Source organism: Rattus norvegicus, chromosome 1, assembly GCF_036323735.1.
Source record: "Rattus norvegicus strain BN/NHsdMcwi chromosome 1, GRCr8, whole genome shotgun sequence".
Taxonomy (NCBI): domain Eukaryota; kingdom Metazoa; phylum Chordata; class Mammalia; order Rodentia; family Muridae; genus Rattus; species Rattus norvegicus.
This window is the reverse complement of record NC_086019.1, coordinates 249,881,215-249,906,650: the sequence shown is the minus strand read 5'-3', so window position 1 is coordinate 249,906,650 and position 25,436 is coordinate 249,881,215. Positions and strand designations below refer to the sequence as shown.

The following is a 25,436-nucleotide window of genomic DNA, read 5'->3' as shown; positions in this document are numbered from 1 at the left end:
CTTGCATCTAGTCCAAATAAGTGTCTGTGCACAGATGCTCATCCCACTAGTCCCAGCTGGCAATCTTCCCAGCCCTTAAAGGGAACACTTATAAGGACGGACTGCAAATATTTCCCCCCTTTTAGCTGTTAAGCATCCTCCTACAACAGTCTGTTCATTTATCTAATCCTTCCTCTAGAAAGCTCTGAGGTGATTTCCAATGCGCACGCGCGCACACACACACACACACACACACACACACACACACACACACACACACACTCATACACGCATGCATGCAGCAAAAGAGCATGGTGGGAAATCAGGCAGCCATGTTGAAGTCTGGAAGTCAATGATCAGAATGTATGTCAGCAGGATGTGGAGGCTTTTCAGTTCGAGCAGCAAATACTGCTTCCCAGTAGGCATGGCAAAGAGGAAAACTCATCATCCTGGGTCTCTACGTGTGTCAGGATTAAAGGGAGCCATTGGCTTGGCTGTGTTGGCTCTGAAGAGGAAGCCAAGAGAACTCTTTGTTTCTTGAGCAAGGCATCCTATCCATGAGGTTGCCAAATTGGTAAATCCCAAGCTCCTCAGGGACATTATTTCTCTAGCCATATATCTGCTTCAGTCATGACCTGTCTACTTCGCCCAAGCGGGAGTTCCAGCCCTCCCACAGAGAGTGTTGCTCAAACCAGTTCCTGAGTCTCCTTGAGACAGATGGAGCAGTGCTTTCTAAGACCCTCTAGGTCCAGTCCCATGTGCAGCCTCCGAGTCTAGTATACGTGAGTGAAGGGTGGACAGGTGATTCTGTGGCATTGCCACACAGGAATCTGAAGTGAAGGAGCTTCCTCTTCTGGACTGGTAAACTAACTAGACCTCAAGGAATCTATTCTGGGGCTAGGACGTGTCCTAGTTTCCATTTTGTTGCTGTGATAAGATACTATGACCAAAGCAACTTGGGAGAAAAGAATTTACTTCATTCTTATACTTCCAAGTCTTAGTGCATTGTTGAAGGAAGTAAGGAACTTCAAGCAGAAAACAAGGAGCAGTGGTTCTCAACCTTCCTGACGCTGTGACCCCCCCAATACAGTTCCTTATGTTTTAGTGACCCCCAACCATAAAATTATTTTGTTGCTACTTCATAACTGTAAATTTGCTACTGTTAGGAATTGTAATGTAAATATCTGATATGCAGAATACCTGATGTGTGGGTTGTGAACCCACCAGTTGAGAACCACTGCCACAGTGGAATAATGCTTTCTGGCTCATTCACCTATGCCTGGTGCCCTCGGGGGCAGCACACTGGGTCTCCTGAAACTGGAGTTATAGGCTTTTGTGAGCTACCATGTGGGTACTGGGAACTGAACCTGGGTCTTCCGCAAGAGCAGCAAGTTCTTAACTACTGAGCTGTATCTCTAACCTCAGAAGCTAGTTTTCTTTTAACAACTCAGGATCGCCTTCCCAGGGAATAGTGCCACCCACAGTGGATTTTGCCTATCTACATCAATTAATGATCAACATGGCCCCCAGGGGGCCCATTGACCAATTTGATCTAGGCGGTTCTCTCAGATGACTCTAGTCTATGTCAAGCTGATAGTTGAAGCCAGCTAGAACACAGAGGGGGATAAGAGAGGTGGATGAGAATGTAAGTGTTGGGATTAGGTTGAGACTCGATGTGGAAAACATGAAAGGAATAATGTAGCACCATCTGTCACCCAGAGGCTAGGGGCTGGAATATAGCGACTGTCAAGGACACAATGTCACATTGGCTCAACTGAGAAGCTTGTGCCTTGGGTCTTATTTCTGTAACTTCTGTAACTCTTCATATCACTTTGTGTTTTTTAGTCATGAGCCTAGTCTTTAGTGGCTGAGCCATCTCTGTCTATCTGACACATCTCTCTCTCCCCCAGTAGACTGAGATCCTTGGACAAAGACACTACCTCATTTTCTCTTTGAGTCTCTAACATCTAGATTCCCAGTAGATGTTTGTTACTGTTTAAAGTGAATGTGTGAAGTCAAAGAGGTCTGGAGATCTCCATCATAGAGGAATGAGAGAGGAAATGGTCGTTGCTCCTCTCCAGAATGGGAGCTGTGAGCCTCTGCTATGTAGGGCATGTGAGGCTATAGAAACGAAGCCACCTTCCTCTCAGTGGCCCCCTGCCATCCACCGCACTAAGTTCTGGGGCCTAGGGCCAAGCAGAGGCGCATCCTACTTTGCCTTACTTTCTTCTTTTTCCTAAATATCGTTTCCCCTCCTGTGATCTCTAGCTCATAATCGCATCGCTTCTGCCCCTCAGGAAGAAACCTTGACTAACTCCAAAGTCAGCATGAACTAGCTTATCAGCACAGACCAGAGGAAACCCTTGGGCCAAACCCATGAAGTAATCACACCTCATCCAAAGTGCCTAGAAGCCCAGGAGGAAGATTGGCAAGAGACAGCATCAGGGTGTGTAAGGCCGTGGCCCCCAGGCAGACTTCTGCTACTGCTATGATACCCACTGCTGCACGGTTTCCTTACCAGACTTAGTGTCTCAAACCACAATTTACTGTGGTTGTTTCTGGGTCAGTCCAGCTCTTTCTTTGGTCTCGTCTTGCCCAGAGCTCGACTGGGCTGGGGAGTCTAAAAATGGCTCTCTTAAAAGCCAGACTCTAGAACCTGCCCAGCATCACTTCTCTTGCATTCTATTGTCCAGAGCAGCCCAGAAGGCCAGAATCAGGTAAGAGAAGAAATACACTCTGCCTCTGATGAGAGAAATGGCAACCTGTCTTTCAAAGGCACATCACTATCAAGATGGTGAGGTGCATTAGTTCAACCATCTCCCCTAGCTTTCTGATCAGCTCTTGCCCCAGAGTTTGGAATCTTTCCCTCCACAAATATCTTGGATATCTGTACTGGTCTTTGCGAAGGTTTTCTGTATGAAGCTTTAGAAGGTTGTTCTGTACAACAGGTTCTTACTTGCGGACTCTGTGGGTGGTTTGTTAGAGGCCTCTCCAGTTCTAACTGCAACTCATTCCTCTGGATGGTTTTACCGAAGCTTGCCTTTTAGCTTGTGAGGGAGCCGGGGATTGCCTGCAGAGCACAGGCCTGTGAGACAAAGCCCTTCCTGCTGATGGGAAACTCGTCTCTGTGTCTCTGAGTCTCTTTACGACCTGAGCTCTCTCCTTTCAGCTCTGTCCCCTCTGGTTTTATTGCCCTTTTTCCTTTCCCGCTTTGGTTGGGCCCAGGCAATGGGGGATGATGTCCTTAGAAGTTTTTCTGGGCATGGGTCCAGGAGATGAGGAGACAGTTCTCTGGTACCAGGGATGTCTTTGTTTGGAAAACTCAGAGCTGACATTTTTATCCTCTAAAGCATTTGCCAAACCGTCCCTGCTTAGCTTAAAGTCGGTGCCGAGCACTGTCTATCCAGAAAGAGAAAAGGTGCAGTGTTACAGTGCTACATACAGGATGGCTCTGAGAGTGGGCATTGTCCAGAGTCCAGCTGTCTGTCAGTAACTCAGAGAATTGCATTGATGTCCTAGCTCCAAAGACTGGCTGTGAGCCAGTGTCCAGCCTGGGACTTCTGTCTTAAGCCTCCTGGGCACTCAGACCATCACCTACTGTGCTCAAGGAGCAACAGGTTTCCATGCACAGTAGGCAGAGGAGGAAAATCTCTGGCCGAAGTTTCCAGTCCCGTGTAGGTGCTCGAGCTGGCTCTCCATTTCTAGCTCTGTTCCTACACCAAGTCACTTGGGGAGCCTAGTGGCAATAGGACTGCCTCCCAGGGTCCTCTGAAGAGGAAAGGACAGGAAGGCACATGGAGATGCCCTAAGAACAGTGGAGAGGGAACATGGTCTGTATTTGGCAGGCCCACTGGTGGCCCACTGTCACTGGCTAAGCCCCAAATTCTTCTTTCAAGGAAGCTATCCCAAGGTGCCGTGTCTTTTGCTAGGGCAGAAGTGTCTCTGTTGTGTAGCAGGTAACTGAATTCAGAATTGTCTTAGGGGTCATGACTTAGGGTTTCAAACCTGGTGTCAGGAGGGGAGAACAGGGGTGCCACTGAAGTGTCTTGGAGGACTCAGAAATGAGGACATGAGACTCAGAGACAGTCAGGGCAGGGGGTTAAATGCTTCTGGGAGAGAAAGTACACTGAGAGTCTGACTGGGAAAAACAAGCATCTCACAGCCAAAAAGATAACAAGGTGATGTAAGCAGAAAGAAATGAAGGTGTGTTTTATCCAGTGTGGCAGAGAATATAAGAGAGCACAGAACTAGAGAGAGAGAGAGACAGAGAGACAGAGAGAGACAGAGAGAGAGAGAGAGACAGAGAGAGAGACAGAGAGAGACAGAGAGAGAGAAACAGAGACAGAGACAGAGACAGAGACAGAGAGAGCAGTTAATAACTAGGCTGTGTATCTTTTAGCTGATTCTGTTGAATGTAAATAATTATTTTGCGAAGTTCTTTGAAGATAGTTTCTGATTGTGGCTGCATAATTTAATTAAAGAAGTAGGTAGGATGTGTGTTCCCTCTCCCCCCAGGATAGAAAGGAGAAATCTAATCTTGAGAAACTTTCTTTTGACAGAGGAGAAAATATCACCACACATTTTTTTAAAAAAAATGTATGTAATATGACAGGAAATTAGTCAAGAGAATATGACAACGTCAGATGGGAGGGATTGACAGGGTCCTAGAAGACTTTTAAGCCAGGGAGAGAGATGATGGGGGTCCAGAGAATGGATAGGATCTGTGGGTTGGCGAGACAAGGGGTTGGGAGTAGGGGGTGGGTAGTCTAGGGAGAGGACAGTCTATGCAGGAATTTGGGATCTGGAAGGAGATAACAGGAGATATGACTGCAGAGGAGGCCAGAAGCCATGAATAAAGGTCCCAGACAGCCAAGTGACAGGAAGTTGCCAAGCACACACCTATCCTTGCCTGCTGGGGTGCCCCTACTACAACACTGCAGGACTGAAGCAAAAGAGGCTGGGCTCACACAGAAGGGGACACAGTCAAGAAGTTTCTGGAGAGGATTCCTCAAGAGGTGCTGATCACATGAACTCAGGCAATTGTCTGGCAACCAGGAGAAGGGTACGGGGTCAAGGGTTGCCTGCAAGGTTCACTGGTCAGAACTTAGTCACCAGTTTCTTCTGGATAAGAAGAGAGTGAGGAGCAGGGAGGAGCTGAGAGCACTTTCTAACCCAATCTCCAGAGGCGAAGGTCAGGAGATAACTCAAAGGGCAGGATGAGCTCAGTTCCTAGCCAGAGTTAGGGTTGGATCTCGGCCCCTGCCACAGGGAGGTGGCTCCAGGCACTGGGTCTACTAGATGACTCCGAACAGGAAACAATTCTCTGCAGGTAGTTAGAACTCTCCGTGGTACAGCATGGAAAGAGCAGAGGCAGGGGCATCATCCGAGCAGGAAGTAGATGTGGTTGCTCTCTCTCCAGTTCATGCAGTGAAGCCTGTGAACCCGGGGAGGACAGTGAGAAACGAGGAGCTGACCGCTTCCAGAGGTGTAGAGAAGGAAGATGACACTGAGAAGTCCCCCCTGAGCACCGCTGATCTGGCTAGAGCTCAGTCAGGGTGACGAGCGAACGAAAGCTGAGCACCCAAAAGGAGCAGAGACAACGCTTCCTAGAATAAAGACTCGGAGAAGGGTCCCTTTATAGGACAGGCCTAAATAGAGGCTCTACAGGCAGAGGAGGAGGCTTGCACTCTGCACTGAGTAAGCCAGGGCTCAGCCAGGCATCTGGGGGTCCTCTTACATTTTAGAAATGCCCCTCGCATTTTAGATCTTAGTCACACAAGTGTAGAGTAAGGTGCTAGGGCTAGAAGAGACCAACAGGAGCAACCAGACAAACTCCTATTGTACAGAGGAGTAAACTGAGGCTCAGAAAGGTTCAGAAAAGGGAAGAGGAATGTCAAGTTACCCCACGTAGCAAGGCAGGCCTGACACAGGAATGGGTGGCTTTTGCTGACCTCTAAGTGCTCCTGATTTAGCTCATGGTCCATCTGATCTGGCCAGCAAAATCTGACTGGTCAGCTCACCCACCTGTGCTTGTTGTGTAGCTGTTGGACCAGTCCGCAGGCTCTTCCCGTAGCAGCTCCAAGACCTATCTATCTACACAAAGTACTGCCTGGTGCACAACTCCAGGGGGAGCCACTCACACTGTGATCGCCAAATGGTGCAATAGAATGGCCCCAGGGCAAGGGCCTATCAAGGGCTTTGTGGAAGTACTCCGTATACCTAAGAAAGTCAGGCTTCAGACTACTGGATTAGGGTGCATCTTTGAACTTGGCAGTTGCCTTCCCATTGGGAAATGAGTAGGCAGATCAGATGAGATGGATTATCACAAGGTGAGAAAGAAACCACTCAGTCATGCAGCAAGGGGCAGGGGTGGCAAGTGATGGGGACAGGGACGCTGATGGGTTACCAGGAAGGAAATGAAGACTGGGAGTCTCCTCACACATAGTTTGGCAGCCTTGACTTTTCTCCCTCCCTCTCTCTCTTTTTTTTTTCTTCCTGTAGAGGAGTTTTCTTAGACACCATCCTCCCCCGTCGAGACGACAATGGCGTCAGGCCAACCATTGGCCAACGCGTGCGGCTCAGTCAGGGAGATATAGCTCAAGCCAGGAAGCTGTACAAATGCCCAGGTAACTGTGAGTCGCGGGGACTCCCAGCAACTCCTAACATCCCATGCTACACAATGCATGCTGTGTACAAGCAACCCCATCCCCTTGCTGGGAACTGAAAGGACCACTGCTTGGCAGCTATGATTTCTCGTGTCTTTGTTAGGAAGTATGCAGTGCAGAGCAGAAAGCTGAGAGAGGAGCGTAGCAGGCTCAGAGCCTTAAAACCTGACCAAGGGAGGCTTTTGAAGTTCTTGACAAAGCACTGAGTGAAGAGAGAAGAGAGCATGAGAAACCAGCACAGTGCGGCACAGTTGCTCTGAGGGTCCCTTTTCTTTCTAGGGAACTGGAGAATGTTAATATAGCAAAGGAAGAACCAAGAGCTAGCAGGAAGACGAAGAGTGAGAGTGTGCTTTGGGGATAATAAGGGTCCGGTTCCCAAAACCAAACAAGTGTGCTGTGTCTCAGGGTTGGTTACCAGGCATGTGCTATTGAAGACCAGAGAGTATCTTAGGGCATAGCAAAGGCTTGTTCTGAGCTAGGGCAGCGGTCCCTCCTCAGACTGACCCTCTGTGCCTTCATCTGTGTTCTGGTTTCCTTTCTCTTGCTGTGATAAAATCCTGACAAAAAGCAGCCCAGGAGACGAAGGGCTTTTTTGACTTAGAGTTTGAAGTTACAATCTATTATGGTGGGGGAAGCCATGGCAAGAACTTAAATGCTCACAGTCAAGAGTGGAGAGAGAAGAAATGCGTGGATCCTTCCTTGTTTGCTTTCTCCTGCCTTGGGACCTCTTGCCTAGGGAATGGTAACGCCTACAGTAGGCTGGGTCTTCCTATTCAAATTACAATCAAGACAACCTCCCAGATCATACGCACCGGCCAACCGATCTAGATAATTCCCCATTCGAACTCATTCCCAGGAGTACCATTTTGTATCAAGTTGACAATTAAAACTAACCTGCTTTGTTATCCTTATTGTTTCATGTCATCTTGGGATCAGTACCCCAAGGCACTTCTAAATCCGTGCAAAGCATCAATTGTAGCAGGCAAGTTTGTGCACTGGCGGGGCAGAATGAACTTTAGGGGACTGGGGAAGACAGAAGGGACTTCCATCACCAATAGCTCCAGTAGCTTTTCCCACACCCTTCAGACAAGATGCATTTTGATTTGTGGTGGAATATTTGAAACTGGGGCCACTGGAGAAAATCGGGGCTCTGACATTGCCCTACAAGGCAGGACCACGGGGACTGCAAAATGCTGTGCAGGCTGCATCCTCACGGAATGAGGAAATGTGTTCAGCCATCTCTCAGTCATCTGGGGGCACGCTAGGGCTGAAATGCGGGACACACGTATCATATAACCCTCCGAATTCAAAGGGAAACCTTAGAGCATTCCCTGGGAAATGCCATAGTATTTATTTAGTTACACTGTAAAAGCTGCTTGTTTCCCCAAAGGCTCCCCGGCAGCTGGTAAATATCCCGGAGCACACAGTAATGTATCTATTCTTGCAGGATGCTGATGATTATTCTAAAATAATTTCCATGGAACCCTCGGGAGGCGGGTGTTGACCGCTGGGAGAGAGCCTCACTCTGCCTGGCAGTTGTTCTGTAATGTGACACTGAGGCCCCGATAGCCAGGATTTCCTGAGGCGAATGATGGGCAGACCTCTGCACACTCTTTCCTGTAGCTCCAAAAGCAGCAAAGGATGCTCCAAGGGGTCACTGCAAGCTAGGGCAACAGCCAAGCAGAGGCGGCATCAAGAGAGGGAGGAGATGTGTAAAGGATCCTGGTTCCTGTAGCTCGTGGATAACTGCATGGTTACCCACTCATGCAGCCATGGACACTCAGCCAGCCACTGGCTTCATAGTTTTGGGGGTATCCGTCTTCATAATTCAGGAAATACAAATGTTTTTTAGCTCCCAGGCTGCAGGAATTCCCCCTTTCTTCATTTCTTTTAAGGAAGAACTAGAAGAAGTAATTTTTTTCCCATGCAGGTTCTATGTTCTAGACTCATCCATTACTGGGCAACCTTCAGAGACAAACGGAGCACTCTGTAGACCATCCTAGTATAGCTTCCCATACCCCTGCATTTTTCTCTGCTTTCCTGTTTGTTTGGTAGCTCTTAATAGCAACAAGAAAAGGATTGGGAAGGAGGCGAGGTCAAGCTAAAAGCATAAAGGAGTTCCGAAGCATATTTTCTTTCGGCTTTCCTGGCTTATACTTCTGTGCTCTCCCTGCTATGGTTGCTGTCGTAGGCAGTCATGAAGGCTCCAGTGTGACTGGAGGCCTGTAGCTCGGTGGTAGAGCATTTGTCTAGCATGCCCAAGGCTCTGGACTCAACCTCTCTCATAACCAATCAGCGAATCAATTTCACAATCCTTGGAACACTCTGTGGGGGACAAACCCCGAGTGGACCCATTCGGTGTGATGTAGGTGATCTCACTGGACCCTGGTTGGTTCAGCTCATGGCTGGAGCATTGAGATCTGAACCAAGATCAAGCCACACGGAGTCCTGAGAGCCTTTGGCAGGAGCTCTGGGCGCTACCCCTTGGCACCAAGATGCTACTTTTGCTTGCCCTGGTGGAAAAAATGGCCATTCATTTGGCTCACCTCCCATCAGTCACTCATAGGGCTTGGCTTGGGAAAGGCTTTTTACTCCACAGGCCTGGGTAGAGTAGCTCGGGTGGAAGCCCTGTGTGTGCCTGCCTCAGAGTTGTCGTTTTGCTTGCGCAGCGTGTGGGGAAACACTACAGGACACATCAGGAAACTTCTCTGCACCTGGTTTCCCAAATGGCTACCCCTCTTATTCCCACTGCGTCTGGAGGATCTCCGTCACCCCAGGGGAAAAGGTAGGTGAAGACACTAACTCTTTTGATTACATCAGTGCACACATACCTGGGTATCACACTGCACACACACACACACACACACACACACACACGCACGCACACACACACGCACACACACATAAACAGTTAACATCATCTTTAAAAGGTAGGCTGGGCCCCCATCTGGAATAGTGTGACACCCTGAGCCAAGTGGAGTAGGAGAACCCAACCCATGTGCTGTTAATAGTAGCAGCTGTTCTGCGTACCTACTGTGTGCCAGGAGCACACCTGTTTGCACTGCTTTCTCTGTTTTATAACTTCAAAGCCAGTCTTACTCATATAAATGGAGGCCTGGCATGTACTAAGTGTCTACATAGGTTATGAATCAAGCTGTCAGGTAAACCATACTCTATCTGTCTGGACTGTTAGGGTACGCTAGAGGGCAAGTGTCCAGTTTAGAATGTGTTGACATACTAGAGTAGTGGTTTGGTAGGTGGCAACGTGGCCACCTTTTCCCTCCACCTGTGTTGATGTTCAACCCACATCATTCACTCCAACCTTGCTGGCAGCTGCTCCCATGGCTGCCTTCTGGTAGGTGGGCTGGCCATTTCTGTGTCTGCTGTCAGATCCAGGAAGGAATCCATGGAATGTCTTATAGTGGAGCTTGGAGAATGCCAAGGCCCTGGGCCCCTGGAAGATGTTAGAGGCTTAGAAAGCTCTGTATCCATTGGCTTTGAAGATTTCATTGTGCTCTAGAGCTGAGCTCAGGGCCAGAACTTCTTCTCCTCCATCCAAGGATGGATCTGCTCTGCTCCACTACTGGGCACTGTTATGTTCATTCTTCGAACAAAGAATCTGAGGGGAAATGGCCCAACCACATAGTAAAATACAGAATGGGGCTTTGAACTCTGAGCTTTATCTTTTCTTAAATTTTTTTTAAAATGTAAATTATATGTATATGTGTTGAAGGGTGTATGTGTGTGTGGTGTGTGTGTATGTGTGTGTGTGTGTGTGTGCATGTGTGTGTGTGTTTGTATATGTGTGGGTGTCTGTGTATGTGTGTTTGTATGTGTGTGTGTGTGTGTTTGTATGTGTGTGTGTGTGTGTTTGTATGTGTGTGTGTGTGTGTGTGTGTGTGTGTGTGTGTGTGTGTGTGTACAGGTGCCCATGGAGTACAGAAGAGAGCTGAAGCTGACCCAGATTCCCTGAGCCCAGATCCCCTGGAGCTGAAGTTACAAGCAGTTATCAGCCACCCAACATGAGTGGTGGGAACTGACCTAGGGTCCTCTGTTAGAACAGCTCAGACTTTTAACCACTGAGCCATCTCTCCAGTCTTTATCTTTTCATTGGAAGAATCCAGATACTTTTGAGCTTGTCTCTGATTAGCCCTCTTTCTTTGGGCTTAGGTGAAGGGATATCCTTGTGTTCCCAAATCTCTCTAGGACCACACATGTCAAAGCATGGCTTAGTATCATAACCACTGTATTCTGTCACTTATAGTCCTTAGGCGTACTGAGGACAGAGATCGTCCACATCGGTCACAGCATCCACTGTGAGTGGCACAGCCGTGGCACAGTGAACCTTTGTCAAGTGGATGTGTGGACGTGTGAGGGTGGAGCCAAGCCTGGACAAGGAGAGATAGTGGGGTATAGTTGATATTTTCAGCCTACAGATATTCCTACTTCATAACTTTAAGTATAATGTGAGGACCAGAGAGCAGCGGCCACAGTCCATTGAAGGCATTTTCTGTGCAGTGGAGTCTTTCCTCAGTAAGCTTTGTAGGTCAATTAATCACATCCTTGTACCAACCCCACCCGCTAGCTGCTGATACTCTGCTCATCACAGAGTAGAAAATTGCACTCACTCAGGGTGACTAAATTTGATGAGAGTTGAGACGGGAGCCCACACCATGGAGGCCCTGAGAACCCGAATACTGGTCTGTCGTCATGGTACACAAAGGAGACAGAGCTCTCACACACATGCATTTACATGTGCTTAGGTGCTGTCACAGTTAAGTAGTAAGACAATGTCAGGGCTTGGAAAACTGCACAGTGGGTAAGAGTATATGCTGTGCAAGCATGAGGATCCAAGTTCAAATCCCCAGCACTCACATGAAGGGCCAGGCATGGCCTATTGAGCCTGCAATCCAGCCTAGGGGAACAGAGACAGGCAGATTCTGAGAGCTTGCTGGCAAACCAGCATGGCCAGAATGACAAGTTTCTGGTTCAGCGAGAGACCCTGTCTCCAGAAAATCAGGGGATGGGTAATAGAGGAAGACAAACCACATCTTTCTCTGCCTTCTATATAAGTGTGTATAGATAGGTGCACAGAGCGCACGCATACACACACATGCACACGAACACACACACACACACACACACACACACACTTGCACACATATGCAAACACAGCGTTGTTATCCTCTTGAACCCAAGACATAGACCTTTTTCATGGATATGGCTGTGCCTGCTAGTGATGCTAACAGGCAGGAAGCAGGAGGAGGAGGAGGAAGAGGAGGAAGAGGAGGAAGAAGAGGGGGAGGAGGAGGAAGAGGAGGAAGAGGAGGAGGGCTTGGTAACCTCTGCATTACTGACGTGCTGCACAGCAGGGCTGTGTGATATGTTTGAACCGTGTAAGCTTCACTAAGTCTCAATTATTAGTGCTCACTGGGGGCACAGAGAATATACATCGTTGAAATTCCTGCAATTATTCCCATTTCTGCGTCAGCCAGCCTTCCCCGGCGCTGCTGGTAATTAGCAAACTTGATTGACTCTCAGAGCACCTCTCGCTCATCACCTCTTCCCCGATGGTCTTTACGGTTCACTAACGTACTTAAAATAATCAGCCTGAGTAATTATCCCTCTCAGTCAGACCATGAATGTGTTTCCAAGGAAGATTTACTAAACATTTCCTCACTGTAATCTTAAAAGAGCAGAGACTAAAGAATTCTTCTGGGACCAGCCTGTAAGCATTCCTGAACCCCGCCTCATCACAAGCAGAATGCAGAGTTGATGGAAACCCAGGGACACCCCAATTTAAGATGCCGCCCAGCTTGGGTTCCTCACTCCCTAGGCATCTGGGAGACACGCCCATGGCACTCACACAGCCACACGCAACCCCATCTGTTGCTCTTTAGAATTCATTCTTCATTTCCTAGGAGACCGCTGGTCTCCGTGGAGGAATCCCACTGGATGGGATTGGCCCTGGGGAAGGAGTGGGCGCTCTCAGTGACAATCAGGGTAGAAAGAAAGCCTGTGAGGGATGCACTGTCAGCGGCGGTGTGCGAAGGGCACACTCAGTGTATATTCTGACTTTTAGAAGTGTGCTTATGGAGTGCTTCCCGCACGCCAGACACAGCCGGACACAGCACTAGCCACTCTGTATGCTGTTTCTCTCACAGACTCCTCCACAACCTGGTGGTGTGCACATTGTCTTCCAGATGAGGGAATCAAGTACTTTCGCAAGATTCTAGAGCGAGAGGGGGCGGAGCTGAGGTGTGAGCCCAGATCTATCTGATTAGACACCCCAAAGAGGGAGAGAGAATGGGGATTCCTGAAGGTCAAATATCATGTGGTTTCACCCGAACGCGGACTAGGAATGCGATACTTACCTGGGCCGGGTGAGGGCATTTGTAACCGGTGGAGCACTGAGAAAGAGACAGAGGTTAGCTTAGAAAACAAGAGAGTTTAGAAAACAAGGCTGGACTTAAAGATAAGGGTATAGGGATTTCTTTAGGGGTTTCCTAAGTGTGTAGTTTCTGCAAAACCTGAGATTCAAGCTGTGGAAGGCTGGGTAGTCTGGGGATCACGCCAACAGTAGCCGTTAGAAGGGGACATGGAGGAGAACTAGATCAGTAACACACAGTAGGCGGACAATCAGTAAGAATAAGATGACAGGGCTGAATGGGTGGACCGAGTTCAGGAAGGCTCTCGGAGATGGTATCACTTCAGGAATGAGAGGTCCTGGCTGAGGGACGCGGATCGCAGCCGCCCTCAGTTGCACTTGAGCTAACCCCAGACCGTCTGGAATGATTGATGATGTTACAAGATCCTTCCGTATCTCTGAACCTCGCTGACCTCTCTACCTCCTCCCAAATCCCTAGTCTCACCTTGCCCCTGCCTATCTTTAACCGCATCTTGCTTTCTGTAAACCACCTCACCGACTTCAAAAGCTCAAGAGACTCCCCAGACAGAACTAAAGGGCCCATCTCCCTCTGTTTACTCCCCACTCCACCTAAGGTTTATTATTTTATGTCAGGAGACTTCCTGCGTGTGTGTGTTTTGGGAAGATGTTCCTACTGCGGTCCGAGGGCTCTGTATGCTAAGGGGTAACACGAGAACATCGGCTTGTAAGATGCGCCGTTCAGAACTCTGCTGGCTTTGTTGTTCAACCCTACTTTATGGTAATTCTTTACAGATCATCCTAAATTTCACCTCCATGGATTTGTTTAAGAGCCGCTTGTGCTGGTACGATTACGTGGAGATCCGGGATGGTTACTGGAGAAAGGCCCCCCTGTTGGGTGAGTGGACCTTCAGCCGTCAGAGTGAGAGATAGGGTGTGTTGTCCGGGAGGCTCTTCCTTTCGGGCCCTCTTGTCATTGTAAAACTCTAACCATTCCATTTGACCACACGTGTTAAAAAGGTTTTTAAAAAACTGTCAGTGCCTTATGACCCGGCAGTTCCAGTCCTTGGAATTTCTCCTAGGGAACTGATTAAGGAAGCGTGCAAAGCTCTAGCAACGGGGAGGTGCACGGAAGCAGGAAGAGTCAGAGAATTTGAAGTTCAGCAGCAGGGCTTCGCCGAGTGATTCGTGACACACCTTTTCAACGGAAAATTCCCATCCGATAAAAAGAAAATTGGAAGGGAGTGTGTGTATTGATACAGAGAGATTTTCCCCCAGTACTCTAACCTGCGAAAAAGAATGTTACAGAGTAGGGTAAATAGAATGATTTCAAACACATCCATGTACAGAAAGATGTGTATAACGCAGGAATTGCAGTTAGCGGCTGTCACAGGCAGAGGTGAGCGGAATGGGACTGGTTTGATAAAGTTAGATGCACAGCTGCGCTGTCTTAAATTGTCAAAATGACATTACTTAAACCCTTGCGCGGGCTGAACCCAGCTGCGAGGAACCATTTTATGATGTAGGATATAGATCTCAAATAACATTAGAGATGTAAATAACCCCTGGTGGCTGTTTTAGAGGCTTTTTCTTAAATGTTTCTGTTCTGTTCTTGGCCTGGCTTTCACTTCCAGAGTTTTTAATGGGCAGGTATGACTTCTGTGGAATAGACAGAAGTACAGACTCCTCCACCAAAGGAAACTTGGATCTTTGAGGGAAAGGCCACAGGAAGACACTGTAAAGAGAAAGGTTTCTCAAGATAGATTTCTCTAGGTGATCAGGGGAGATTAATACTGCCTAGAATCAGTGGTCTTGGGTTTGGGGAGCCGACTCTGGGACTCGTTGGTCCGAGGAAGACAGCTATAACGGACCTGCAGGGAGAAACAGACCAACAGAGAGGCAGACAGAAGAGCTGCAGTCGAGCGTACAGTGTCCTTATTGCTAGGACCATCTGAACAACGGCCTCCTGGTCTGGTCAAGTCCAAGGTTTTGGTGGTGACTCGGTGCCCTGTATCCCTTCATGGGAGTGGAAAAGCCACACTTGCTGTGCTGACAATGATGAACCCGGGAAGGAGCCGTTGCCGGGCAGTTAGCTGCAGGTGGTGACGTGAGAGAAAGCCCCCGTGTTGTGTTAGATCCTGGGGGACCTGGGAGACAGTTGCACCAGGCAAGGTAGACTCTAGGGCACCTGTAGCCTTCTCTGTGCATAATCTCTAGCCTTCAGCTATCAGTGGGGATAGCCCACAAGTGCCTGGATCTAGGAAGATGTGAGTTTAATTTCCCAAGGGTAGAGACAGGTGGGAATTTGTGTCCTTAGAAGCTCCAAAGTGCTAGGAGCAGCTAGGTCTGCATGCCATCACTGGGAAAAAAACCGTCAGATGGTTCATAGTCCAGATACACAAGGCAAGATCTCCCCAGAAGTATGCATAGGAATGTGAGCATAGACAAGTGGTTATACTGCCCAAAACAGGGCGGAGCTTGTCTGCACTGGGTTCTGTTTCTGGCCTAAGATGAACAGATGTGGAAGTAACAGTCAGAGATGTAGGTCACAGGCAGCACTGGTCAGGTGTGCCAAACTGGCAGGGTGCAGGGCAGGGAGATGACTTGGCGAGGAAAGTGCTTTTTGCACGAGGGTAAGGACCAAAGTTTGGATCCCTAGCACCCACATTAAAACCAGGCACTGCAGTGTATGTCTGTGTTTCAGTACTAGGGGGTAGTTGTGGAAATGGGTGGGTCCCTGGAACCCTCTAGCCAGCCAGCTTAGTTGAACCAGTGAGGTCCAGATTCAGCAAGAGACCCTGTTCTCAAAAACTATGGTGGAGAGTCAGGAAGACACATGATGTTGATCTCTGGCCTCCATTGTACCTGGATACAACATCCTCACACATGTGCAAGTGCACCTGCACACACGTACTCATCCCAACCTCCACCACCAGCACCAGCACCAGCACCAGCACCAGCACCACCACCGGGCTCCTGAGAGCAGGGGTTTTTTAACTTGTCTGACTGCCACTGTTACCTGGAAAATATCTCTGGGTAAGACTCCTGGAATACAACTTAAGAGGATCCCACAAAAGTGGGTCAGAGAATGATCGCACTGACCTCTTGTGTGTCCTGTCTGGTACCCAACACACAGAAAGGACGCTCACCAAGGGATGGACAGGTGGCCTCCAAGGAAGGAGGTGTGCAGGTGGAGGGCAGCATTACGCTGTGTCTTGTGCACCTGTCCGCTGTTCAGATTCTCCACAATACAAAAGCCATGTGGGAAGAGCTTCATCAGTCCAAGGAATCGCAGACCCTCGACCTGACAGATACCTTCAAGTCACTGAACCCCTCACGGCACAGGAAAGCCAAGCGTCTTGCACATACTAAGGTCTCACAGCTAGCTAGTGACTGAAGTCAAACCAGAATTCCAATGTGCTGGTGAAGGGGACAGGTGACTGCTAAATTTTTACAGTCCTTCCCTCCCATGTTGTCAGGTGAAACAGCCCACGTGTTGTTTATCTGGGAGTCAACGTTAACCAGGCTTCCTGAATTTCCACTAGCCCAGGTTGGCAGCCCTACACCCAGGAATGGGTTAGACTAAAGCCATGGGAAGAAGGAGCCAAATTTCCCAGAGAGGCCAAGACACGTTCCGGAGAGTGGACAAGGACTGGTTTCCAGGCATTCACTGTGCTCGAATGGCAAGTGGGAATTTTCTCAGTAGGGATCCTGGTGTCTCTGCTGTGCTCAGTGCTGGAACGGGACTTGTGTGGTCTGGCAGTTTATTAGCAATGGTGATGGCTTGAGTTGATTTGGGAGGGGGGGTTGCTCATATTTTACCTGAATTATTGCTCTCTGTGTCTCTCCGTCCTTCTGTCTCTGTCTCTCTCTTGTCTCTGTTTCTCGCGCTCTCTGTCTCTGTCACTCTGTCTGTCTCTGTCTCTCTCCTTCTCTCTGTCTTTGTGTGTCTCTGTCTCTGTCTCTGTCTCTCTGTGTTTGCGCATACATGTGCATGTGCGTGTGTGTGCGTGTGTGCGTGTGTGTGTGTGTGCTCGAGTGCACATGTGCACGCTCTCATACACACAGCGTTGCAGCCAAGGCATGGCCAGGTGCCTGGAACCATCACTCTTCATTTGCCCCTGCCCTCCTTTGCCAACTATTTGGTCTGCTCTGATGTTTCCAAATGCAGTCGTTAGTGAATTTTTGTGTTTGGAACCAGTGCATTGTGTTGGCTAAGCTGGTCCCTGGGAGGGGTCAGTGCCATGAAATCTGCTGGGAGGAGGCAGGTCAAGGCCCCTTTGGCAGGAGGGAGAGTGGATTAGGGCGGATTGTGAAGTAGGCGTCTTTGCTCTGAAAACCTCTGCATTGCATTTTCTTTCCCAGGGCAGTGTGCGAAAATCCAGGCATAATGCGGGCATAACTTTTTATGAATGGACCCTTTATGACTCCCCGCAGAGCCCACTTGGAGTGTCCTCATCTGCATCTCCCCTTCTTGATATCCTTATTAAACGCCTCTAAACCCAGGAACCAGATTTGAGTCCAGGAACTGTCACCTCTCCATGCCCATTTCCCTCCAGCCTGACCCCGGCTCTTCCGAGGGAGGCTGTTTGTGACCCAGGTTTGCGCTAACTGGGTTCAGAAGAAAATTACAGATGAGAATATTTGACAGTTGGTTAAAGATCACAGATGGGGTTTCCATGCCAGGGGCCACTTACCTTTAACAGGGCATGTGTAGGGGCTTGGGGGGTGCCAGTCAGTAACCTTAAACAATGTCCTTCCCCTCCCCGTTGCTATTAGAGGAAGCAGCCCCAAGCACCGTATCTTTGTCTGCAGAACTGCCTTAGCATTCAGTGTTTCCATAACATACACAAAAGCCCCTTATCCTGTTTCCTTGAAACGGGAGGGGGGTTCAGAAAGGTCAGGCTGGCCCATCGAGTCGCGTGGCCCCACTACGGAGGCTCCCTGGGCAAGGGAAGCTTCCCAAATGAACAGAAATGATAGCCTAGGCCAACAGCCAAGCCTGGCACCAGCACAAATGTGCTTAGCGATCTCCATTTGTGCTCATCTTCTGAGCTAGGAAGGGAACATGGCGCTTTCATTCCCAGAAAGCACATTTGGTGTCGTATCCAAAACTGTGCCGTGTTCAGAACCAAACCCCAGCTCCTTTTGTTGTTGGTGGTGATGGTGGAGGTGATAGTGGCCCCAAAAGTCTGGATCTCAAACTGCCAAGCTTCAAATCTTGTTTTCACCTCCAACTCTGAGGCAAGTGCTCCTCTCAGCCTCACTTTTCTCATCTGTGAAATGGGGATAAAAAACAGTACCTGATTCAGGGGGCAGCAGTGTGTCTGTGTCAGACTTGCCTGGCTGTGACAAAATACCCAAGGGGGATTAATCTGGAAGAGAAAGGGTTTTCTGAGCTCGTGGTTTCAGTCCATAATCACTTGACCTGATTGCTTTCAGTTTGGTGACAAGGCCAGAAGCACCTGGCAGGGGGAAAAACGTTGCTGGTGCTTCATGGTGATATGAGGGTATGGGGCAAGGAGAGGATATCCTTTGAGGAAACGCCTCCATTGATCTGGTTTCCTCCACCTCTAAATAGCCCCTAAGCTATGAGTCTATCAATGAATGGATTAATCCATTGATAAGGTCAGAGACTTCCAGATGCAGACTCCCCCTCGCCCCCACCAATGATCAAATATGACCACTGAGCACTGGGGCCCTGACCTTCAACCCAGGGGCTTTCTGGGTGCGTTTAAGGTCCAAACCATAGCCAGTGAGGACGAAGTGAGACATTCCATGTGAAACGCTGCAGACAGATCTTACACAGACACGATAGGTGACAAAGGGGGACTTTGATTACAGCTTCTATGCTGGCAAGACAAAGGCTGAGAGGTCAGCTAAGAATTACAGAGAGGTGTGGGGTATTTGCCGAGGCAGAACAATACACCTACCCGGCTGGACGGGGCGGGTCACCCTGCGACAGGGATGACAGGTCTTCTCACTGAGTAGGTCCATAGGTGACAATGTAGATACCTCCCCCCATTTAAAATCAATGCTCAGTGGCTGTGGCAGCTGAGGTTTTAAAGGGAGAGCAGACTGGAAACCTGATGAGGGAGTCTTGCTTAAGGCTGCTGCGGTCTGGCTGCACAGTGCTCCCTCGTGTTCAACATGGTGCTCCCTCATACCTAAGGTGGTGCTCCCTCAGGTTTACGTTGTTTTCTAAAAACTCATTGCAGTAATCGGCCATACCTTAGATGCCATTCCCAAAGTGTATAGGCCTCCAAATCAGTTTTTAATTTGAGTGTGTGAATGCATGTGTGTGGGGGTGGGTGACCATGTGTGCAGGAGCATGTGTGCATTTGTAGGTCGCACCCCCCACTGGGAGTCGTTCTTCAGATAGGACCCACCTTCAGGCTGGCTAGCCAGTGAGACTCCGCCTCTCTAGTGTGAGTATTATAAGAAGACACCACCATGCCCAGCTTTCTTACATGGCTTCTGGGGAACAAACTTAAATCTGCATACTTACACAGAGCCATTTCCCCAGCCCTTCCAGTTGGAAATTTTTCCTTGCCAGAGTCTTGGCAAAAAATTTATTTCACCGAATAGGAAGACCACCAAATCCAAATGGCTGGAACCAGGAGGCCAGACCAGGAGGAAGTAGATCTGACTGGCAGCCCTCAACTCTGTTTTTCCTCAAAGACTACGAACCAGAGCTGACCATCTGGAGAAGGCCATGGTGGTGCCAATTCTTCTCAGCCATATGCCTTTCCATTTTTTCTCAGAAGAATAAAACATAATTGTGGTGTCGAGTGCCCTTACCAGGGCTTTCCATGCACTAATGGTTAAAGAGCTGGTTATAATGTCACATGTTTGTAATTCCAGCTCTTGCGAGGCTAAGACAGGAGGATCCAGCAAGTTTGAGGCCAGCCTGGGCTACTTAGAGACTATAATGCCAGCCTGGGCTACATAGTGAGACCCTGGCCTTGAGCTGAGAGGATCAGTGGCTGTCGTTTCCTTACTGTCTCAACTTGAGGCAGCTCAGGTGACACCCAAGTCCAAGTGGACCTTCCTCCAAGCTTGTGAGATACTCTACGGCTATGCCAGGCCTGTGAACTGTGGGGAAGTTGCCTCCATACCTGCTCAGCAGTCGGTAGTCATGACTCTGTGTCACCTCAGGCATGGGGGACTTTGCATGGCTGTGACATGGGCAAAGGTCTGGGCAAACTACACAGACATTTCCGTACTGGACCCAGAGAGAACAGGGGACAGTTTCCTGTTCTCCCAGATCTTTACGTCTCCTTGTGGCCTTTATCATCCTGCCAGAGCCATAGTCTTAGCTTGGAGGAAGAGGACATGGAGTCAGTCCTTAAGGGGCTCCATAGCGAAGCATCCCTCCAAAGTTCTTCATCCCAGTCCCTCTTTCTCCCTCTCTGGGTCTCTCGGCACCATCAGTCTGGAAAACCCACTCTTCTTCAACCCAGAGCCTTCAGTGTCGCATTTGGCCTTGAATTAATTCAAATGCAAGAAAGCTTTAGTTTCTTGGTCTCTGGCCCTACTTCCTGAGGTAAGGGGAGCAGAGTGCCCAGTTCCTCAAAGGGAAGGGTGTGCTGTCTTCAGAACTGTCAGGCAAAGCCAGCAAGCAAACAAACAAACAAACAACCATCTTCGATAGCTCAGAACCATCTCTCTACCGCTGGGACCACAAGATGTGCCACAGGACCCACGTGGCGGGGAAGGTACCTGCGCTCTATCTTGTGCTTTGAGTGCCTGGAATCCAGACTTGACCTTCACGGGCTCACGGATGTACCATTCTCGAGCCCATATCTGCTCCTCTGTGGTCTGCAGGATCAGCTGTCACTTTGAGAGTCATTGCCTGCTTTTCGTCTTCCCCTCAGGCTCTGGTGAGGTGAACCCAATGTCCACCGGTGTCCTGACTGTGTTTTCTCTTTCCAGGGAGGTTTTGCGGCGATAAGGTTCCTGAGCCCCTCGTCTCCTCGGACAGCCGGCTGTGGGTGGAATTCCGTAGTAGCAGCAGCATCCTGGGCAAGGGCTTCTTCGCTGTCTATGAAGGTTTGTTCTTGGTAAAGCAGTCAGGCAGGCGGCCACTGACAAGCATCTGTCCCTGGAGCACAGCCTGCTTCCCTCCTAGGTGGTTGGGGCACCTTGCTAGAGGATCAAACTCGATAGGGTCTGAGCTGAGGACTGCACACTCCCTCTGTCACACTTGGAAGGGCAAGTGTGCTGAGCTCTGCTATTGTCACAAGCTCAGTGAGCTCTCCTGTCAGTCCAGCTGGGGAATGAGAGGTATCAGGGTATAGAGTCCTGGAGAGATGGCAGTGGCCCCTGGCCACCTGAATGAGCTCAAGCCCAGATGTCCCATTTCATGTAAGAGAAGGGCTGTGAAATCACTGTAGGGCAGCTTCTGTGTGTCTTAATTCTCTCCTCTCAGAAAGGAATAGAACCGGAGACATAGTGGGATCCCACTTTGCCTTGAGTCACCAAATCCAAATTTTCTCTGGGTACCCAAAGTTAAAACTCAACTTTCCCAAGGCCAGTTTTGCGAGACCCAGAGGAAAATGCTGGCTCTTGGAGCCATCTTGTGGTGATAAGTAGCCATTCACCTGTGTTCGTAAGATGTGCTCAAGGGCCCTTTTTTTCCCTTGTGTTCTCTCTAAAGCCATGTGTGGGGGAGACATAACTAAAGATGCGGGCCAGATTCAATCTCCCAACTACCCTGACGACTACAGGCCTTCCAAGGAATGTGTGTGGAGAATCACAGTAGCAGACGGGTTTCATGTGGGGCTTACCTTCCAGTCCTTTGAGGTGAGCTCTGCTCAGGTGTTTCCCAGAGTGTGTACTGATGTCTGCTTCGTACTCTCTGCTCTATAAAGACAGGTTCTTACAGTAACCCCACACTCAGAAGGGCAAGGCAGGAGGAAAGTGAGTTTTAGGCCAGACTGGACCAACCGAAAAAACAAACAGAAGGGATTGAGGGTGGGGTCTGGGGAGATGGCTCAGTGACGTGTTTTCTTGTCTTGGCCTAGACAAGACAAGGTTCTGCGTTCAATCCCAAGTACCCCTGTTACCTTGTAACCTTAGGGTTGGGAAGCCATGCAGACTCCTGGGTCTTGCTGACAGCCAGCCAGCCAGCTTAACTGGTGATAAAACCTGTCTCAAAAAACAAAGTAGGTGGGTTGGGGATTTAGCTCAAGGGTTGGGGATTTAGCTCAGTGGTAGAGCACTTGTCTAGCAAGTGCAAGGCCCTGGGTTCGGTTCCCAGCTCCAAAAAAAAGAAAAAAGAAAAAAAAAAAACCAAAAAAACAAAGTAGGTGTCTTCTGAGGAACAATACCCAAAGTGTGTTTACTTCTGGCCTACACACACACACACACACACACACCACACACCACACACAGACACATATACACATAGACAGATACACATACACATACAGTGACAGACACAGAGACACAGAGACACAGAGAGACAAGTACACACAGACAGACACATACATACATTCCCTCTCTCTCTCTCTCTCTCTCTCTCTCTCTCTCTCTCTCTCACACACACACACACACACACACAGACACATACACACACACACACACACACACACTCACACACACACACAACTTTCCACTTTCGGTTAAAAACAGAAAGCTAAAACTCCATTTCAAGCCCATCTTCCTTGTTTCTCTTAAAACCTCCTCAAGCCTGATTCATCTTGACTTTTGCAACAGAGATAGATTGGACAGACTGAGAATGGACTCAGCCTGGCTAGATTTGAGAGCAATGGTTAGGTTATGATTCTGAGTTAAAAACAAACAAACAAACAAACCTCTAAACCAAGCAAGCCAATGTCACCCTCATGGCCTCTCTTTCTCTTCAGATTGAAAGACATGACAGTTGTGCATATGACTATCTGGAAATCCGAGACGGTCCCACAGAGGAGAGCGCCCTGATTGGCCATTTCTGTGGCTACGAGAAGCCAGAGGCTGTGAAATCCAGTGCCAACCGACTATGGGTGAAGTTTGTGTCGGACGGCTCCATCAATAAAGCAGGCTTTGCAGCCAGTTTCTTCAAGGGTAGGGCTCAGCAGTCTGTTCCTGTGTTTATTCCTGGGAAGAAGTATTGCTTTCCCCAGTGTAAGAATTCCAAAACCTATATGAGTGAGACCTTAGCAGCAAGCAACCTCCTGCTGGGAGGAAGCTGCTCCTTTTCAATGGCTGATAGGGCCCTCCCTGTGGGGGTCATACCTGTGAGAAACAGACTCCACTTGGCTTCTGCAAGGAAATTGTTCTATTCAGGGAAGTGAGAGTTAGCAATTCTTTTTGAAGGGTGTGTGTGCGCACATGTATGGGAAGGCCTGAGGGTGACCTTAGGAGTCTCTCTCAAACACATTCTATCTTATCTCTTGGTACAGGGTCTCTCATTTCGGCTAACCTAGCTAGTCAGCTTGCTCCAAGGATCCTTCTGCCTTATGATGCTGGAATTACAAGAAGGCTGTCATGCCCACCTGGCATTTATGTGGATGCTGGGGATTTGAACCCAGGTCCTCTCACTTACACAGCAAGCCCTTTACCTACTGAGGCCAGCCTTCAAGGCCTGGCGATTTTACCAGGTCAAACTATGTGTAGTGAAACCCTGATTTAATAACAACACAAGCTTTGTTAACTGAGCGCTCACTGCATCCCAGAACCTGTGCAAGACACTCGCTTTACCTGATATCATTTTGTTTCTGTGATAACCCTTTCAGTGAGGTTTGGGTTACATTGGCCAGCCCTGAGAAAGGTTGCTCAGGGTCGCTCTTGGACATGAGCAGCAGATTAAGGATCTAACCCATGTCTGACACCAGATCCCAGACCCTCTACAACCTTGCCTGACCCTCCTAGGTGTGGGCCAGAGAAGCACCCCAGGTCTTCTGCTCCAAAAACATTGTCTCCCATCCTGCATGCTGGTGCCCAAGAGAGTGTGGTGGGAGGGCAGTAAGAGACCAAATAGCTCTGATAGAAGTAGACCCACAAAGGTCATTTAGCGTAAGGAGGGGTTTCCATATTTTCTCTGAAAGGGCATTCAGGACCTCCACAGGGTGCACCACTCCTAAGAAGGACACAGGAGTATTCCCCAGGCCTGGAACACTGTGGCTGGGTCCCCAGGAGCATAGGGGGTAGAGATAAGGGGTTCCTGCAGCTCCCTCATGGCTTCTTCATTATGGAAGCCACCCATACCCATGTCAGGGAAACCTGTTTCTTCCCTTCCCTCCTCTCCCATGTCTCCTGGCTGTGAGAGACAAATATCCCAATCCACCCCATCTTCCTCATGCCTCCTTTTTATTGTATCATTTTAGCTTCTGAGAGAGGATATCATACCGTAATCCAGACTGGCCTGTAGCTCACTGGGACTCCTGGGCATTCTCAAGTCTCATCTTCTGAATGCTCCAATTCCAGATGTGAGCCACGGTGCCTGGCCCTGCCTCTTCTTAAGTACTTCTTCCTGGGTTCTCCTTGAAGAGTTGACACCAGGAGAACTGACTTCAGGACATACCACCCTGCTAGGCAGCCCCGTTTCATTAACGAAGCCCCGGTTTCCCTTGTAGAACAGAAAGAAGGAAGCATGTTGAGTTGTGAAACAATGGCTTGGAGACGCTTTGTAAGCTCTTGAGTTTCATGTGAGTTGTGGGATTACTGTTCCCTTTTGTGGTATGCCGGGTGGAGGGAAAATCTTAACACCCAGTTTCCTCTGACTTTCGAGGCCATAGTAGGATGCCTCAGAGCGCAGTATCTGGCTCATGTGCCTTTGCCAGAAGGAGGGAACTGGAAACTTAACCACAAAGCCTGTGGCAGAGCTGGGATGAGCCAGAGTCCCTTGGTGCCAGTTGGCAACAGCCTTTGCCTGGGGCCCGGCTGGCCCATAACACTGGCTGGGGTGCCAGCTGGCCTCAACACTGATCTCCTAGTGCCAGATGGCAGCCCTTCTCAGAGCCAATTGGCTAGGCAGCAGGCAGAGCCTTACACTTCTGCTTATTTCAAGAGAGGATGGTGGCATTCAAGGCTTGGCTAGTCCAAGGGTTGTGACAACCATCTTGAATCTCTACACACTATCATTCCAGTGCAGAGGAACCATAGGGGATGCTGGGTGGGGGAGGCTTTCTTCAAGGTCTTTCTTGAAAGCCCTGGAGTGTGCTCTAACTTCCCTGAACTCTCTCTGAAATTCCTTTAAGATCTTTTCTGGGTCCCATTACTGGGCCACAGAATGGCCTCTTCTTTTCCTGCATGCCGAGAGGATGGGAAAAAGCCAGAGCTGTGTCCCTAGCTACCTCCATGCTCCTAGATCTCCTTAGTTGTGCCCTGTTTGGAAGGAGCATGAGCCAGTGGGCTTGGCACAGGTGCCACTGTGCAGGCCATGTAGCTATCCAGACCCTGGCAGG

At 49.2% G+C, this 25,436-nt stretch overlaps 1 protein-coding gene and 1 long non-coding RNA gene across 2 annotated transcripts in view; one reads left to right on the top strand and one right to left on the bottom strand.

Moving 5' to 3' along the window:
- Tll2 (tolloid-like 2) overlaps positions 1 to 25,436 on the top strand; it is a 115,517-nt gene that overhangs the window by 70,916 nt on the left and 19,165 nt on the right. Inside the window, 6 exon segments of the mRNA NM_001191898.2 lie at positions 6,481 to 6,605; positions 9,314 to 9,429; positions 13,825 to 13,927; positions 20,965 to 21,081; positions 21,689 to 21,834; positions 22,899 to 23,094. Of these exon segments, the coding sequence (NP_001178827.1) occupies positions 6,481 to 6,605; positions 9,314 to 9,429; positions 13,825 to 13,927; positions 20,965 to 21,081; positions 21,689 to 21,834; positions 22,899 to 23,094 (803 nt within the window).
- LOC120100036 (uncharacterized) lies at positions 17,913 to 24,615 on the bottom strand. Its single transcript, XR_005499686.2, has 4 exons — positions 24,379 to 24,615; positions 22,098 to 22,179; positions 21,819 to 21,894; positions 17,913 to 18,305 (listed from the first exon to the last, which is right to left on the bottom strand). It is a non-coding gene; the product is annotated as an uncharacterized LOC120100036 (long non-coding RNA).